The 15,621-nt window shown below is 34.7% G+C and overlaps 1 protein-coding gene across 3 annotated transcripts in view; it reads right to left on the bottom strand.

The window, feature by feature from the left end:
• CABCOCO1 (ciliary associated calcium binding coiled-coil 1) overlaps window positions 1-15,621 on the bottom strand; it is a 111,415-nt gene that overhangs the window by 89,957 nt on the left and 5,837 nt on the right. Inside the window, exons 1-3 of one of the 3 annotated variants that reach the window (XM_048219094.2) lie at window positions 7,977-8,066; window positions 4,934-5,003; window positions 2,795-2,964 (exon numbers count right to left, since the gene is read on the bottom strand). In XM_048219094.2, coding sequence (XP_048075051.1) covers window positions 2,795-2,864 — 70 coding nt within the window. In that variant the 5' untranslated portion in view covers window positions 2,865-2,964; window positions 4,934-5,003; window positions 7,977-8,066. Of the gene's footprint in view, window positions 1-2,794; window positions 2,965-4,933; window positions 5,004-7,976; window positions 8,081-15,621 lie in introns of those variants that run through there. The other 2 variants (XM_048219095.2, XM_026504292.4) reach the window with 2 other exon arrangements.

Below are 15,621 nucleotides of genomic sequence, written 5' to 3' on the forward strand. Positions count from 1 at the left end.
ATGTTGCTTAACTTACAAGTTCTAGAATTTTTTTTTTAATTCATCTGAGAACAGGAACTGTTTTATTTCCTCCTTCCCCTTTTTTTCTTTTTCTTACTCTATTGCACTTATTGCTAAGACTTTCTTTCAGTCCTATGTCTAATAGGAGTTCTGAGAGTAGATCTTCTTGCCTTGACCCTGATCTTATGGGGAAAGCACCTGGTCTTTCACCACTAAGTATAACAATAGATTTACGTTTTTTGTAGATGCCTTTTATGACATTGAGGAATATCACTTTTTTTCTTCGTTTTTTTCTGACTCTTTTCTAAAACAACGAATGGGTGTTCTATTAGTCAAATGCTTCTCTGCATCTATTTATATGATCATATGGCTTTTCTTCTTCAGATTATTTACATTGATGAGATTTTCAAATATTGAAATTTTCATGTTTTATTTTCACTTACTTAAAAATCTTTTCTAATATCTATTGAGATATATGACCCACATACTATTTAGAACTGTGTTGTTTAATATGTGTTTGAAGATTTTCCTGACATATTTCTGTTATTAATTTCTTGTTCAATACCTATATGATCAGAGAATATATTTGTATGATTTCAATTATTTTAAATTTAAGGTTGTTTTATGACCCAGAAGATGGCCCACCTTGATGAATATTCTATGTGCATTTGTAAACAATGTCTATTCTGTTTGGGGTGGACTGTTGTGTAAATGTCAATTAGACCCAGGTGGTTGATGGTGTTTTTCTTTTGGTTTAGTCTGTTTGTAGTCCAGTCAGCCTCCTGAATTTATAAATTTATACCTTTTACCAAATTTGGGAAGTTTTCAGCCATTATTTCTTCAAATGTTTGTTTAGCACCATACCTTTTTTCTTGTCTTTCTGAGACTCTAACAATATGCATATTAGAACTTTGATTGTCCCACAAGTCCCTGAGGTTTTGTTCATTTGTTTGCCAGTCTTTTTCTCTGTGTTGTTCAGATTGGATCATTGCTATCACTACATGTTCAAGTTCACTGATTTTTCCTTTGTCTCCTCTCCATTTTGCTATAATTTCTATCTAATAAGATTTTAATTTTGGTTATTGTATAATTTTGTTTTAAAATTTCCATTTGTTTCTTCTCTATACCTTCCTTTTTTTTTTCATGATTCTTTTTAACATTTATTTCAAGGATGTTCACAATTGTTCATTTAAGCACTTTTGTAATACCCAAGCGCCCCATTATTTATCTTTAACATGGCACTACATACTTACATATAAGCAAAGATAAAATTCTCCCACTTGCAAAGAAGGAAAATAATGCTTTCTTCTCCTCTCATACAAGAACTACGAATTTGTCCCTTGTAAGGATGACTAGGAGTAGGAAGGGTGCATAAGGCCTGAGTGGCTTCTCTATTAGTTTTGCTAGTTCACTTTAAATTTCTCCTGCTAGAAACTGATACACAGAACAGAATAGGCTTTGTGTGGCTGCAAATAGGCACCCACATATTCTGACAATTCTGGTGTCAATTCTTTAGGGGGAGCAAGGTCTTCTACCTGCTCATTCAAAAAAAAAAGAAGAAAAGAAACTAAAAACAAGCAAATGACCCAAAAGCAAAGAATAGTTTAAAAAAAGTAAGGAATGAAGAAAAGGAAAGAAGGAAGGAAGGGAGGGAGTGGGGAGGGGGAAGAAGGAAGGAAGGAAGGAAGGAAGGAAGGAAGGAAGGAAGGAAGGAAGGAAGGAAAGAAGGAGCTCTCAACTGACATAAGTATATCTTTCAATTGAGACACAAATACCTTTGTGTTTATAGTGCTCATGGCCTTTTTAAAAAAAATTTTCATGGAGCTTTATTTTTTATTATTTATTTTTATGTGGGGGGGTTGGAATTTTATTTTTTTTTATTATGTTTAGTTAGCCAGCATATAGTATATCGTAAGTTTTTGATGTAGTGTTCAACGATTCATTAGTGCTCACCACAACACATGCCCTCCTTAATACCCATCACCCAGTTACCCCATCCCCCCACCTCCCCTCCCTTCTGGCCTTTTGATTATATACTTTGAGATTCAAGTTCTAGTTGTGCGGGTTTCCAGCTTGCAGTCTTGTTCTCTGGACTCCTTGCTCAGCTCTGAGATAGTGGTTATAATACCTCCCATGTGGGAGTTGCTCCGAGGTTCAATAATGCATGTTGAAGATTAGAACCAAACACAGTGCCTAGCACACAGAACTGGCAATATATCCGTGATAGATTTCTTTCTTTTCTTTTTTCCAAGAAGCAATTGTATTTATTCTCAAACAAAATTTATCACACTGAAAATTGCTCTAAGGAAGAATTTCCAAATTCCCTATAGTAACTCATTCTGATGTTATAGAAGAAAAAAGTCACAAAATCTAAGTGTATGGGAGTAATGTCTATTTAATGGGGTTTAGAAATTGACTAAAGTACCTCCTCTCATTAGTCATTTCTGAGATATCCCAGTAAAACTTGCAGGTAAGATGAAATGAAACAGTTCATACAATAAAAAAATACCTAAATAAATGTGAACTACATGACATTTTGGGGATGGATAAGATTTTTAAATGAAGTTAACATCTTAGGGAAGTTAATTAAGAGAACTTTAGCCTGTTAAGTACTGTTTGAAATTTTACAACTTAATGAAGGTATGAACTATATATCTTTGCTCTATCCAGAAAAAATCCCATAATTTTCATTGAAGGAATTACACTAAAATTAGGAACTTTTGCTTAAGAACACTAATTTCAACAGTGGACTAAATTTTCTTTTCTTAAAAAAAAAAGAAAAAAACGTACTTACTTCTAAGATTATGAAGTAACATATCTAGTAAGGTCATAAATTTTGAATATTGAATAACAGAAAAGTCCATTCCTCTAGCCCACAAAAATCCAGATACGTAAAAATCTAGTAGAATGTCTTCCTTTAAACAGGTGTGAAGGTTTTTGAAATTCAAAAACTTTTTCAGTTTTCTGTAACAAAAAGAAAAATCCAGACATTAAGATCATATTAGTGAACAGTTCTTTTTCTAAGTTTTGAAATTGCAGATATTTTTCTTGGATGAAAATTCTATAATGCCCTTAATCTAAAAATACCCATAGTTATATCAAAATCCTAAGTCCAAAATGACCTTCAAAAGGGAAACAGAGAAAGGGAAGAGGAGGAAGAGATAAAGAGAGCAAGCGTGAGCACTCTTGTTGGTCTTCTTCCTCACTTCTTCTATTCTTATAATTCTCTTCCTCACCTCGCTCCTCTTCTTCCTTCTTCCAGCACTATGTTCTGGAACTATATTGTTAAATATTTGTTCTGTTTTCTTTTTCAAAGCGTTCAAATTATGTATATTTTACTCATTTTGTATATAGCTATAATTTTCTACTAACTTTCAAATTTTTTTTCAAAAAATTTCCTTTTCATTTTATATGCTTTTCTCAATACTGTCTTCTAGGTCCCTTAGTGTTTTCAGCAGTGTTAATTCTCCCTTGGGTTGCTTACAGAGCTCACCGCTGTAAGATCTTTTCTACTCTTTGCTTTTTTACATGTTTTATCACCTTTTATTTCTCGTTATCTCTTCCTTGAGTTTTTATATCTGTTTTATGCTCTTGTTGTGATTGCTTCCTAAGTTTTTTTTTAATTCACGATAAATGTCTGACAGTATATTTTTATGCTCATGGCTATATTCATTTGGTTGTTTTCTTTGCCTGCCAGGTTTCCCCCCCCCCAATTCTTCAATTTTTTTTTTTCCTTAAGATGGCTTTGTATGCATATTCTGTGTTTTGTACTCAGACTTGGCTTGAATAAGTTCATGTAATATATTCCAGTATTTTACTTTTTTTCAATTAGTGGGGAAAAAGAAAAAAAAAGTAGGATATGTTCTCATTACCATCACACAAATAATCTATTTCTTGTAAATACGGGAATTATCTGTTCCAAGCCTGTAACTCTTTGGTCCTACTGTTGCAAAGAAGGGTTCTTAAAATGACACTTCAGGGTTTTCTTCTCACCTAGGAGAATAATTATATTTTTTAGCTCACTCTAAGATCTTCAACTATGTGTATCTTTCTTGTTCTTTCTCCTCCACTTCTGCTTGATCTATAATGCTTCTGGCAGTCATCCTCTATTTTGTGGTTTGGGCTTACAGCATTCTCCTTGTTTGGATAAAGAAGTTATCGGTATTTCCTTATTGCTTATATGTGATTTCTGAGGGACTATGTGTGGGTGTGTGACAACTTCATACTGCCATTTTCAAAAAAGGAAGTCCTTATTATTCATAATATTGAAATAGATTCTATAATCAGAATAATAAATACAGCAAGATTAAACAAGTTTGGGAACAAATAAAGCTGATGTTGTATTTAACTCTCTAACTTCCATCTCATCTACAATGGCATCAAGGTAGACACCTCAACCCCAAAAGAAAGTACTGATTCCTCTAAACCAATTATGATAATCTCCTGCTCTTCCCATAAAGCCATATAATGGCATTCAGTATATGGTATTCTCTATAGTAACTACTGGTCTATGGTGGGCACTCTCTTAAACTGTTCTAATTCCTAACTAAGGGTGAGGTTTATTTTCTTCTGTGGAAGAAAAATACAGAAGAGTAAATAAGTAGACTTGATTGCTACTGGCAGCCATCTTATAATTATTAAAAAAATCAGTTCTAAAATTATAATCATTTTTTTTAAAGATTTTATTTATTTATTTGACAGAGATAGAGACAGCCAGCAAGAGAGGGAACACAAGCAGGGGGAGTGGGAGAGGAAGAAGCAGGCTCATAGCAGAGGAGCCTGATGTGGGGCTCGATCCCATAACACCAGGATCACACCCTGAGCCGAAGGCAGACGCTTAACCGCTGTGCCACCCAGGCACCCCTTAAAATTATAATCATTTCTTGATGATACTATTGAGGCCTTGAGTCAATCAACTCTGGAGTCAACCTACCTGAACGTTCTGTTCCCAGCAGTTAGTCTTCCTTCTAACTGTACTCTTCATCTGCCATCTCCATGCTGTTCTTTTAAAAAATTAAATATTTGACCTAAATAGTTGCATGTGTTCTTTGCTTTTTATTTTCTTTTTTTTCCAGAGTCTGATTATACGTAAATGAACTATTTGTCTAAGAGTATTTTAGTGAAACTTCTTTGACATCCCTCTATTTTTGCTCTCCCCCATCCTTCCTCCACCACTTCCCCTAATACCATTTGAATCTTAACCTTCAACTAGAATTGCAGGGCTAAGTATTTACCATTTCTATTCTTTGTTCAGATATTTCACCCCAAAGGAAGTTATGCAGGGAAGCATTTGGAGCAAGATGCTGCTGCAATTTGAATGCAAAGTTTCCATGCATTTTATTGGCAAATTTGTAAGTATTTCCTCTGGGGAAAAGGGAAGATGGGACAGGGGAGAGGAGAGATGGCTACAGCTGTGGCATTAGAGACCACGGGGAAAGAGAAAGATGCTTAACAGGGATTTAGGGAGTTGTGTTATAGTGATAGGTGATGTAACTATCTATTTTGTCTCACCAAGAATTCCAGTAAAGGTACCACATTATTCCTACTTGCTCTTGAAATTGGAGGCATCTTATTTTTTAAATATGATGACATTCAGAAATAAGCCTTAAGGCAAGAGCTGAACAGCTCATGGAGGCCCAGTTATGGAAGGCTATTAAAAGATCTCTTAGGGTTATTTCTGTGTTTAAATAGTTCTTTTCAATTTAGTCCTTAACCTTTTTTCAAAAAGGATTTGGGTGTATCTGTAAAAAATCAGGGTTACATTAAAAGCATGAATGATTGATAATAGGAGATCATGAGAAATGTACTCAGACATTTAACTTTACTCAAAGTGTACTCTCGAAATATGTTTTAATGATACTATAATGTTTCATTTGGTTGGCTGCTTTCATGAAACACAATTTTTAATTTTAAAAGGTAGGGAAATGTGCTGATTTCCTATAATTTATTTAAATAGGTTTATAGCTTTGTAGACTACATGATTTTGGCATACTTCTGTCACTTGGTGACAGGATACCTAAATTATATTTCTGTCATTTGAGAAGTATATAATCCCCATTTATAATAATACTATTTTAAATGGAAAGCGAATGATTGATTGCAAATATTTCAGGATTACTGTTACAAAAATCATATACAGAACCTCAAGAAAATTACTTTGCAAAGAAATGGCTCCTGACATAATACTGTCATTTATCCAAAATTGATACCCTAAAATCTGAGATTACTTCAGGTAAATTCTATTAATGAGACAGTCTAATAGGTCATCCTACATTGAACCTGGTTGTTTCTATACAGTTAACTTCTGTATCACCCTCTGTACCCTTTCCTTTATCCTAGATGTCACCTAGGCATTCAGTATATGGTACTCTCTATAGTAACTACTTTAATCTTTAAAGATTAAAAATACTTTTAGAATTTAAATATTTGACAACAAAGAGAGCCAATAAGTGGGGAAGAAAAAAAGATTGCCACACAAGCTTTGGTATACAGCACAACTTAAGATGTGGTAAGAAATAAAGAAGTCTAAAAAAAATTATGCTTGCAATACCTTTTATTTAATATTAATTGCATGTAATATAACATCTTTAATATTTATTACAAATAAATTGTAAACTATATTAAATATCTGTCCTTTGCATCATATTATTTTGCCTAGCATGAAATACCTATTTTTTGCACTTTAATGATCAACAATATTTGGGATTATCTAGAAATGCAAAATATTTTACTTAAAGCATAAATAATGAGTGATACTAATACAATGAATGCATTTTACTAATAAATTCTGATACTAAAAATTGGAATTTCCAATGGGCATTAATTTCTATAAAAATGTCAAAATTACCATGATATACTTGTTTAAAAACCTGTGAAGTTTTTAATTGACTGACTAATACTTATATAGATGGTAAGCAGTATGGCCAAATCACAGATCACCAGGATTTCTAGCAAGATTTGCAGGCCCTGAAAGTGAAGAGCATCCTGGGAAAAGGCCTGTCAGTGTTATTTGCCTGCTCTAAATATGTCTTCCCTTCTCAGATTTCTCTTCCAGCCAGTACATCTGTCATATTTCCTTCTCAGTAGTAAATCACCTCTATTCCACAATATTTGAAAGATTTGCAAATGATAGCCACTGACAGAGTCATTTTCTATTTGTCCATTATGGTCCACAATATCCTCCTAACATACGGATGACTGGCCGGCAGAAGAGACATTACAGTTCAGAGCATCACATCATGTGCAGAGTGGGCTCTCTACACATTATAGTCAATCAGGCTTCCATTATTAGAGCAAGATAACTTTTAAGATGACTGATTACTCAAAACACATTTTAGGAATTTGTGTTAGATATATCTGACTAGAGTTCTAAGTAAATGATTTGCTGTAGAAATCAATGGCCTTAAGAATGAGATGTACATATATTAGAATTGTTCCCATAAATTCAGTTATATTCACATTTTTAGGCAAAATACATGAAATCAGAATATTTAGTATAGCTTCATATCCAATAAAAATCACAGGTGGATGGCTAATATTCAGGATTTCCAAAATATTAAAATGTATTAATTCTTAATATTACAGAATATACAACTTATTCTTGTCATGATGAGACAGATGACCTAAAGGTTATTTTGCGTAGTTGACAGTTTTATGAATGAAAGAAAAAAGAAGTAGAAGACAGCATATGTTAAAGACTGCTTTTAACAATAAATTCCTATTCTCTGTTAACATTTGCATGTTGGTATGAAATGCATTTCTCCCATAAAGAAGACAGCTGAGCAGTGTAAAAGTCAGTTGTTTGAGAATTTTGGTGTTCCAGACTCTGCATATTATATGTATTTGGATATATATGTATTTGCATGATATAACAATTCATTGGGAAAAAATTTAAATTATATAATAGCATATCATGATCATTTATAGATGCAGAACTAGAACTGTTCTATATTTGGTTGTAATATTGAAGTGCTTACTGTTGAACTCCATCTACGTCCTCTGCTAGCATTTCAGTAATTTGAGCAACCGAAAGAAAATCTGGAGACAGAATCTTTTCATGCTCCTGGAATTCAGCATCTCTCTACCAAAACAAAAACAAAAACAAAAACAAAACAACAACCGAATGAGTTATCTCAGTCATGATTTACATGTTAATCCAATGATATCAAAATTTGTTTACTGTGTTCTAGTTGCTATTAGAAATAAATTTTAAACACAACCGTCTTCTAGATAATCATTTTTCTCTTCTGTTTTCAAGTAATGGTACCTCTCAAAAGTTGAATGTCTAGTTAATCTGTCTGTTATGCATACTTAAAACTGGGTGATAGCTTTCAATTAACAAACTCTTTTTTGGTCTTTATTTTTTTCATCATGATAGTGTACTCTTTAATCCCCTCCCCCCCACCTCCCCTCCAGTAACTATCAGTTTATTCTCTGTAGTTAGGAGTCTGTGCCTTAGTTTGTCTCTCTTTTTTAACCTTTGTTCATTTGCTTTGTTTCTTAAATTACCCATACAAGTGAAATCATCTGGTATTTGTCTTTCTCTATTGATTTATTTCACTTGGTATTATCTAGCTCTATCCATGTTGTTGTGAATGGCAAAATTTTATTCTTTTCATGGCTGAATAATATTTATATATTTATATATAAATATTTACATATATATATAGCTATAGATATAGATATTATAGATACATATATATCCCACACCTTCTTTATCCATTCATCTATCAATGGACGCTTGGGCTGCTCCCATAGTTAGGCTATTGTAAATAATGCTGCAATAAGCATAGGAGTGCGTGTATCCTTTTGAATTCGTGGGTTGTTTTTTGTTTTTTGGGTTTTTTTTTTGTATTTTTTAGGTAAATACCCAGTAGTGCGATTATGGATCATAGGGTAATTCTAATTTTTTGAGGAACTTCCATACTGTTTTCCATAGTGGCTGCGCCAGTTTGCATTCCCACAGACAGTGCACGAGGTTTCCTTTTTCTCTATATCCTCACCACCACTTATTGTTTCTTGTGTTTTTTATTTTACCCATTCTGCCAGGTGTGAGGTGATAGCTCATTGTAGTTTTGATTTGCATTTCCCTGATGATGAGTGATGTTGCGCATCCTTTCATGTGTCTGTGGGCCATCTGGATGTCTTCTTTGGAGAAATGTCTGTTCATCTCATCTGTCCATTTTTTATTTGTTTTTTGGATATTGAGTTGTATCAGTTTTTTTATCTATCTTAGATACTAACCCTTTATCAGGTATGTCATTTGCAAATATCTCCCATTCAGTAGGTTGCCTTTTAGTTTTGTTGATTGTTTCCTTCACTGTGCAGAAACTTTTTATTTTGATGTAGTCCCAATAGTTTATTTTTGCTTTTATTTCTCTTGCCTCAACACACATATCTAGAAAAACGTTGCTATGGCTGATGTCAGAGAGATGACTGCCTGTGCTCTCTTCAAGGATTGTTATAGTTTCAGGTCTCATATTTACATCTTTAATTCATTTTGAATTTATTTCTGTGTGTGGTGAAAGAAAGTGGTCCAGTTTTATTTTTTTGTATGTGGCTGTCCAGTTTTTCCAACACCATCCGTTGAAGAGAATTTCTCCCATTATGCATTCATTCCTCCTTTGTCAGAGATTAATTGACCGTATAATTGTGGGTTTATTTCTGGATTTTCTGTTCTATTCCATTGATCTATGTGTCTATGGTACACCAGTACTATACTGTTTTAATTACTACTGCTTTGCAATATAATTTGAAATCTGGAATTGTGATACCTCCAGTTTTGCTTTGCTTTCAAAATTGCTTTGGCTATGCAAGGTCTTTTGTGGTTCCATACAAATTTTAGGATTGTTTGTTCTAGTTCCATGAAAAATGCTGTTGGTACTTTGATAGGGATTGCATTAAATGTGCAGATTGCTTTGGGTAGTGTAGATGTTTTAACAGTATTTGTTCTTCCAATCCATGAGCATGGAATATCTCCGTTTCTTTCTGTCATCTTTCATCAGTGTTTTATAGTTTTCAGAGTACAGGTCTTTCGCCTCTTTTGTAAAGTTTATTCCTAGATATTTTATTGTTTTTGGTACAATTGTATATGAGACCATTTTCTTTATTTCACTTTCCACTCCTTCATTATTCGCGTATTGGAATGCAACAGATTTCTGTACATGGATTTTGTATCTTGCAACTTTACTGAATTCATTTATGAGTCATTGTAGTTTTTTGGTGGTCTTTTGGGTTTTCTATATATAGCATCATGTCATCTGCAAACAGTGAATTTTACTTCTTCCTTACTAATTTGGATGCCTTTTATTTCTTTATGTTGTCTAATTGCTGTGACTAAGACTTCTAGTACTATGTTGAATAAAAGTGGTGAGTGGACATCCTTGTCTTGTTCCTGCCCTTAGGGAAAAAGCTCTCAGTGTTTCACCATTAAGTATGATGTTGGCTGTTGGTTTTTCGTATAAGGCCTTTATTATGTTAGAAATCCTCCCTCTAGACCTACTTTGTTGAAAGTTTTTATCTTGAATAGATGCTGTACTTTGTCAAATGCTTTTTCTATGTCTATTGAAGTGATCATATGGTTTTTAATCCTTTCTCTTATTGATGTGTTGTATCACATTGATTGTGTTCTGAATACTGAACTATCCTTGTGTCCTGGGAATATATCCTACTTGATTGTGGTGTGTGATTTTTTTACTGTATCGTTGGATTTGGTTTGCTAATATTTTGTTAAGGATTTTTGCATCTTTATTCATGAGAGAGACTGGTTTGTAGTTCTCTTTTTTATCTGGTTTTGGTATCAAGGTGGTACTAGCCTCATGGAATGAATTTGAAAGTTTTCCTTCCTCTTGTATTTTTTTGGTATAGTTTGAGAATAGGTATTAACACTTCTTTAAATATTTGCTAAAATTTGCCTGTGAAGCCATCTGGTCCTGGACTTTTGTTTTTTGGGAGTTTTTTGGTTACCGTGTAAATTTCATTGCTAGTAACTGGTTTGTTCAAATTTTCTTTTCTTTTTTTTTTTTCCTGCTTTAGTTTTGGAGGTTACATGTCTCTAGGAAATCCAACAAGGAGACATCCACACAGCAGTGACCAGTCTGCCCTGTGTCTCACTGAGACAACCATTCAGCAGTGACCAGCCTGCTGCCTGTCTCACTGAGACATCCACTGTGTCTCATTCAAGGAGGCAACATGCACCTAGCAGTGACCACCCTGCGACATGTCTCACCACTAGAAGCTAAAAACCCAGTGCAACTGGGGGTATAGCAGGACCACTTTTTTATCCTAAGAGTTTGGGTCCTCAACAGGATTGGCCACCAATCCTCAACGCAATACCAGCATCCCATAATTACGATGAGGAGACATCCACCCAGCAATGAAAAAGAAAGAAAGATTTAGAAGTCTGGACTCTATTCTAGGGAAAGCATGTGGTAGATCAAATGTGCTGCTTACACAGAGAGCTTCCCAGGGAGTCACCAATGTGATGATATTCTCCAAATGTGTCTTGGTTTCTCCCAGCAACAGTCTAAAACCACTGTGGGGGCTTGGAGAACGGGATGATCAGTCTTATGTGTGTGTTCCCAGCAAGCCACAAATAAATTATCATGGGGAATATTTTCTCTATGGGGACTCCTACATGAGGAATAACCTCTGACATTTCCCTGGGTTCTTAGTCACCTAAAAACACTTTTTTTTTTTTTTAAAGATTTTATTTATTTATGTGACAGAGAGACAGCCAGCGAGAGAGGGAACACAGCAGGGGGAGTGGGAGAGGAAGAAGCAGGCTCATAGCGGAAGAGCCTGATGTGGGACTCGATCCCGGATCGCCAGGATCACGCCCTGAGCCGAAGGCAGACGCTTTAACGACTGCGCTACCCAGGCGCCCCTAAAAACACTTTCTGATGGGAAGGAACAAGTGTCCCTTTTCTCTGGAGCTGAGTGATTCAGTCTGTTATGCCAGCTAATAGCCTTAAGAAAAACTGTCTAAGAACTGAACCAGAGAGTCTTACAGTTAAAGTGAGAGTAAAGTTTCAGAGCCAGCTAAAGCACTTCAGAGCTAACAGAATGAATAGGGAGTAAGAATAGGGAATGAGAACAGATCCCACATCAGTTCTCCCGGTTTTCCTTTTCCCCAGAGAATAGACCAGTTACACAGAGGAGCACAGAGACAGAAATTACATCAGCATTAAACCAACTCTGTTTCACAGAGGAGGAACTTATCAATCCCCAAATGTCAAATTGTGCTGTGCAGACTTAATTTTGGGGTACCATTGTTCCTCTGAGGGTCACTTCATAATCACCAAGATGATGCAGGCAGCCCACATCTGAGGACGCAGAGTGGGTCCCACAGGACCAGACAAGTGGGTCCTTGGCTTCATACAGGATGGAAATCAAATGCAAGCCAAGATGAAGTAAGAGCAGAGTTTATCAGAAGATGTAAAAAGAGTGGATACAGACGAAGCATCTGAAGACTCAGAAAGGAAAAGAGCATGAGTCTCATCTTTGTTTGGGCATCTGGAATTTTTATGGAGGACAGTGGTCTGGTTGTATGTGTCCTCTTAGGTATCCAGGAACTGATCAAACAAGAATGAGTCAATTTACGAACTTTAAAAAAAAAACCCTACCTATTCCTCATTGAGCTTGGTGCTCAAGAGGAGGCAAAGACAAGAAAAAAAAACTCGTTAGCCTCAATAACTTAACATCTAGTGGAAGGAACAAACCAAGGGTGACTTTAAAACAAGAAAATAAAATGATAAGTGAGTCATAATAAAGGGACAAGAATAGAGATAGGAGAAAGTAAGTCTATAGAGAGGAGGTCCAGAAGTGGACCTGGTGAGATTGGGCAAGAATCATGGAATGAATCAGCAACAGGACACGTGGGGAGTGGTTCTGTAAATATCAAGTAATTCACACAGTGGTGCCTTGGGTACAAGTCAGGGACTAGTTGGACCTAAGTGGGAAGTGGGCATTGGGAACATGTTGTGGGAGATCTCAAATTTAAGAATTGAACAAATATTTACTGAGTGATTACTAAATGCAAGATACTGCACAAGAGATCACACATATTTCAGACCCTTGGCTGGTCAAAGAAAATAGGCTTAAGAGTTTGTTCTTAATAAATCATATGTGGCACTCTCGTTAGGACAATAAAAACAGAAGCATTGGAAGACGATGCTCATTTTAAGAAAACATAACAAGTTCGATTTCAGTGGTTGAGTTTAAGGTGGAATATGCATATCAAGGAAGAAGTGTTTAGAAGGTAATTAGAAATGCTAGACTCAGAAAGGTCCAGTTTAAAAATGTTGGTTTAGGAGTCCCTCCAAGTGTGAGAATGGATGAAAATGCCCACAGCCAGCGCATGGGGAGAACAGCTGTGAATGGGGGATGGAAGAGGAGATTCAGAAGCAGAGGTAAGCAGCAGCATTTCCACAAAAATCAAGAACTGTGAGATTTTGGGGGAGGGAGGGGACAAATGTTTTCAATTCAACAAATAGTTATTTATCCTTCCATGTGAATGGGTTCCAGTGAATAAGAAGAGCAACAAAATGTTTTGCTATAGCTAACAAGATCACGTTCCACGTTTTCCTTATTTTTTTTTCCAAGACTAGAAAATTCTCAAAGCTAACAGTTATTGGTAATAGTAATCAACTTAATGTTTGTATTTAATATTAGGTTATTATATTTTTATTTTTAAAAATCGAATTTAGACATAAAATGTGCTACGTTATTAGCTATCTTTTTGTAACCTAGGGTTAGCAAAGTAACCTAACCTAGGTCATTCAATTAGTTTATAAACTCAATAAGAAAATAATGTTTTAGTACCTAATAGAATACCTTGCACATACTAGGCACCCAAATACTTGTAAATTGAATTATAAGCACTCAGTTTTTATACAAGATGGTATTTTAGTCCATAACATATGACTATATATTTGTTAAATGTTTGTTGGTGATGTTTTTTATTATTAGCAGTAAAGTAAAATTATTCCTGTACTGTCAACTCCATTAGACTGTAAATTCCTCAGGAACAGTCACTCAATCTTTTCCTTCTTTTTAGAATTCTGCAGATCCTAGTTATGTCAACATAGGTTGTTAATCGACTGTCTGGATTCATCTCTATCATCTGATGACATTATTAGATGATGGAGAATGATGAATAGTTGGACTTGGATTTGCAGGGCTCAGAGGGTTTGACTACTAGCAAGTATTTGAACCTAAGTTGAATTCATGTTAAAAAATCATTTTGAAATGTTTTCATACACGAGATTGCTGTCATTATTAACAAAAATATGCATGGAAAGTACATTGCACAGACATTCAGATCAATTTTATTTGATGTGAACATTTTCTGGATAGAAGAAAATAGGTCACACAAGAACCGTATGAAAGGGAACACAATAATCTTAAACCTTTTGTACAACAGTAATTCTAGTTAAGATGCCTAATATTAGTGCCTCATTTTTTTACTAAAACTTGATAGTTTAAGATAATCATCTTGTAAGAGGGTTTGCCTCTTTTGTTTGTTTTCTTTTGTCTTAAATTGAATTCCTGAACCTATTTTGAACTAGTGCTCTTTTGTTTGTTTATATACTGCCTTGCACTTGAAAGGACATAAGGTGGTAAAAAGTCTTTAATCTTTCAACACATATATTCTGACTTATAAAAATTAAAGATACAATACAAAATTCATGAAAAGGCCACTAAAAATGTGATACGTAATTTGGTTTTCTCTGTAAAATTCCATCTCTGACTAGAAAAATATGTAAGCTAAACTTCACTGTAACTCATTTTACTCCACCACCTGGTAGATTTTAGCAATTATTCCAGAAGCAATAAAATTGTAAGCCTAATATTATTTGCCAGATAATCTTTTCTCTGAAATTTTTTCTCTTATTCACCTAAGCTTTCCACATTGTGTATGTCTTCCTTCTAGAATTTAAGCTTTTGGGTTATCATTCTATCCATCCCTGGTAGTATCTCAAAAGATTCTTAATAAATGTTCTTTAAAAGAAAGATAACACAGTTCATCAAAGATGACTAAGAGGGGTTTCACAGTCACAGAGAACATAGACCAGTCTACAATTTCCACACTTAGAAAGGGTCTCTTCAAGCATGAAAATAAATGAACTAAGGAGCAGGACTGTGTTGAGCCATGTCAGAGCCTGAGGCAAAAGGAAAAATCAGGACTACTGATTCTGTCTTTATTTCAAATTTTGATACATTATGAGCTTTTTGTATTAACTTTCAATTAAAAAAAAATGCCTTCAACTGCCGTTTATCTTGACAACCGAACTTCTGGCATCCCTTAAATTTTATGCCCAAGGAGACTTCCTTACTTGCCTCACTACAGTCTGGGCCATGCTAAAGAGCCAATTTAAGAAAAAGAAAAATATTTTTTAAAAAAGTAACAGATTAAAGAAGGATATGTGAAAACGAGAACTAGTTCTTTAAAGTAATGAATGAAACAGGCAAAAATATTCGGCAAATGCAATTAAAAGAAAAAATAAACATAAGCCACATTCTGTAGAGATACATTTGAAAATTACAAGACAACGTAAAAATCATCAAATTTGAACAGGGGTAAGAAAGAGAACGGGACTGACCAAACATAAACCAAACTGG

This window comes from Ursus arctos, unplaced genomic scaffold, assembly GCF_023065955.2.
Source record: "Ursus arctos isolate Adak ecotype North America unplaced genomic scaffold, UrsArc2.0 scaffold_7, whole genome shotgun sequence".
NCBI lineage: Eukaryota > Metazoa > Chordata > Mammalia > Carnivora > Ursidae > Ursus > Ursus arctos.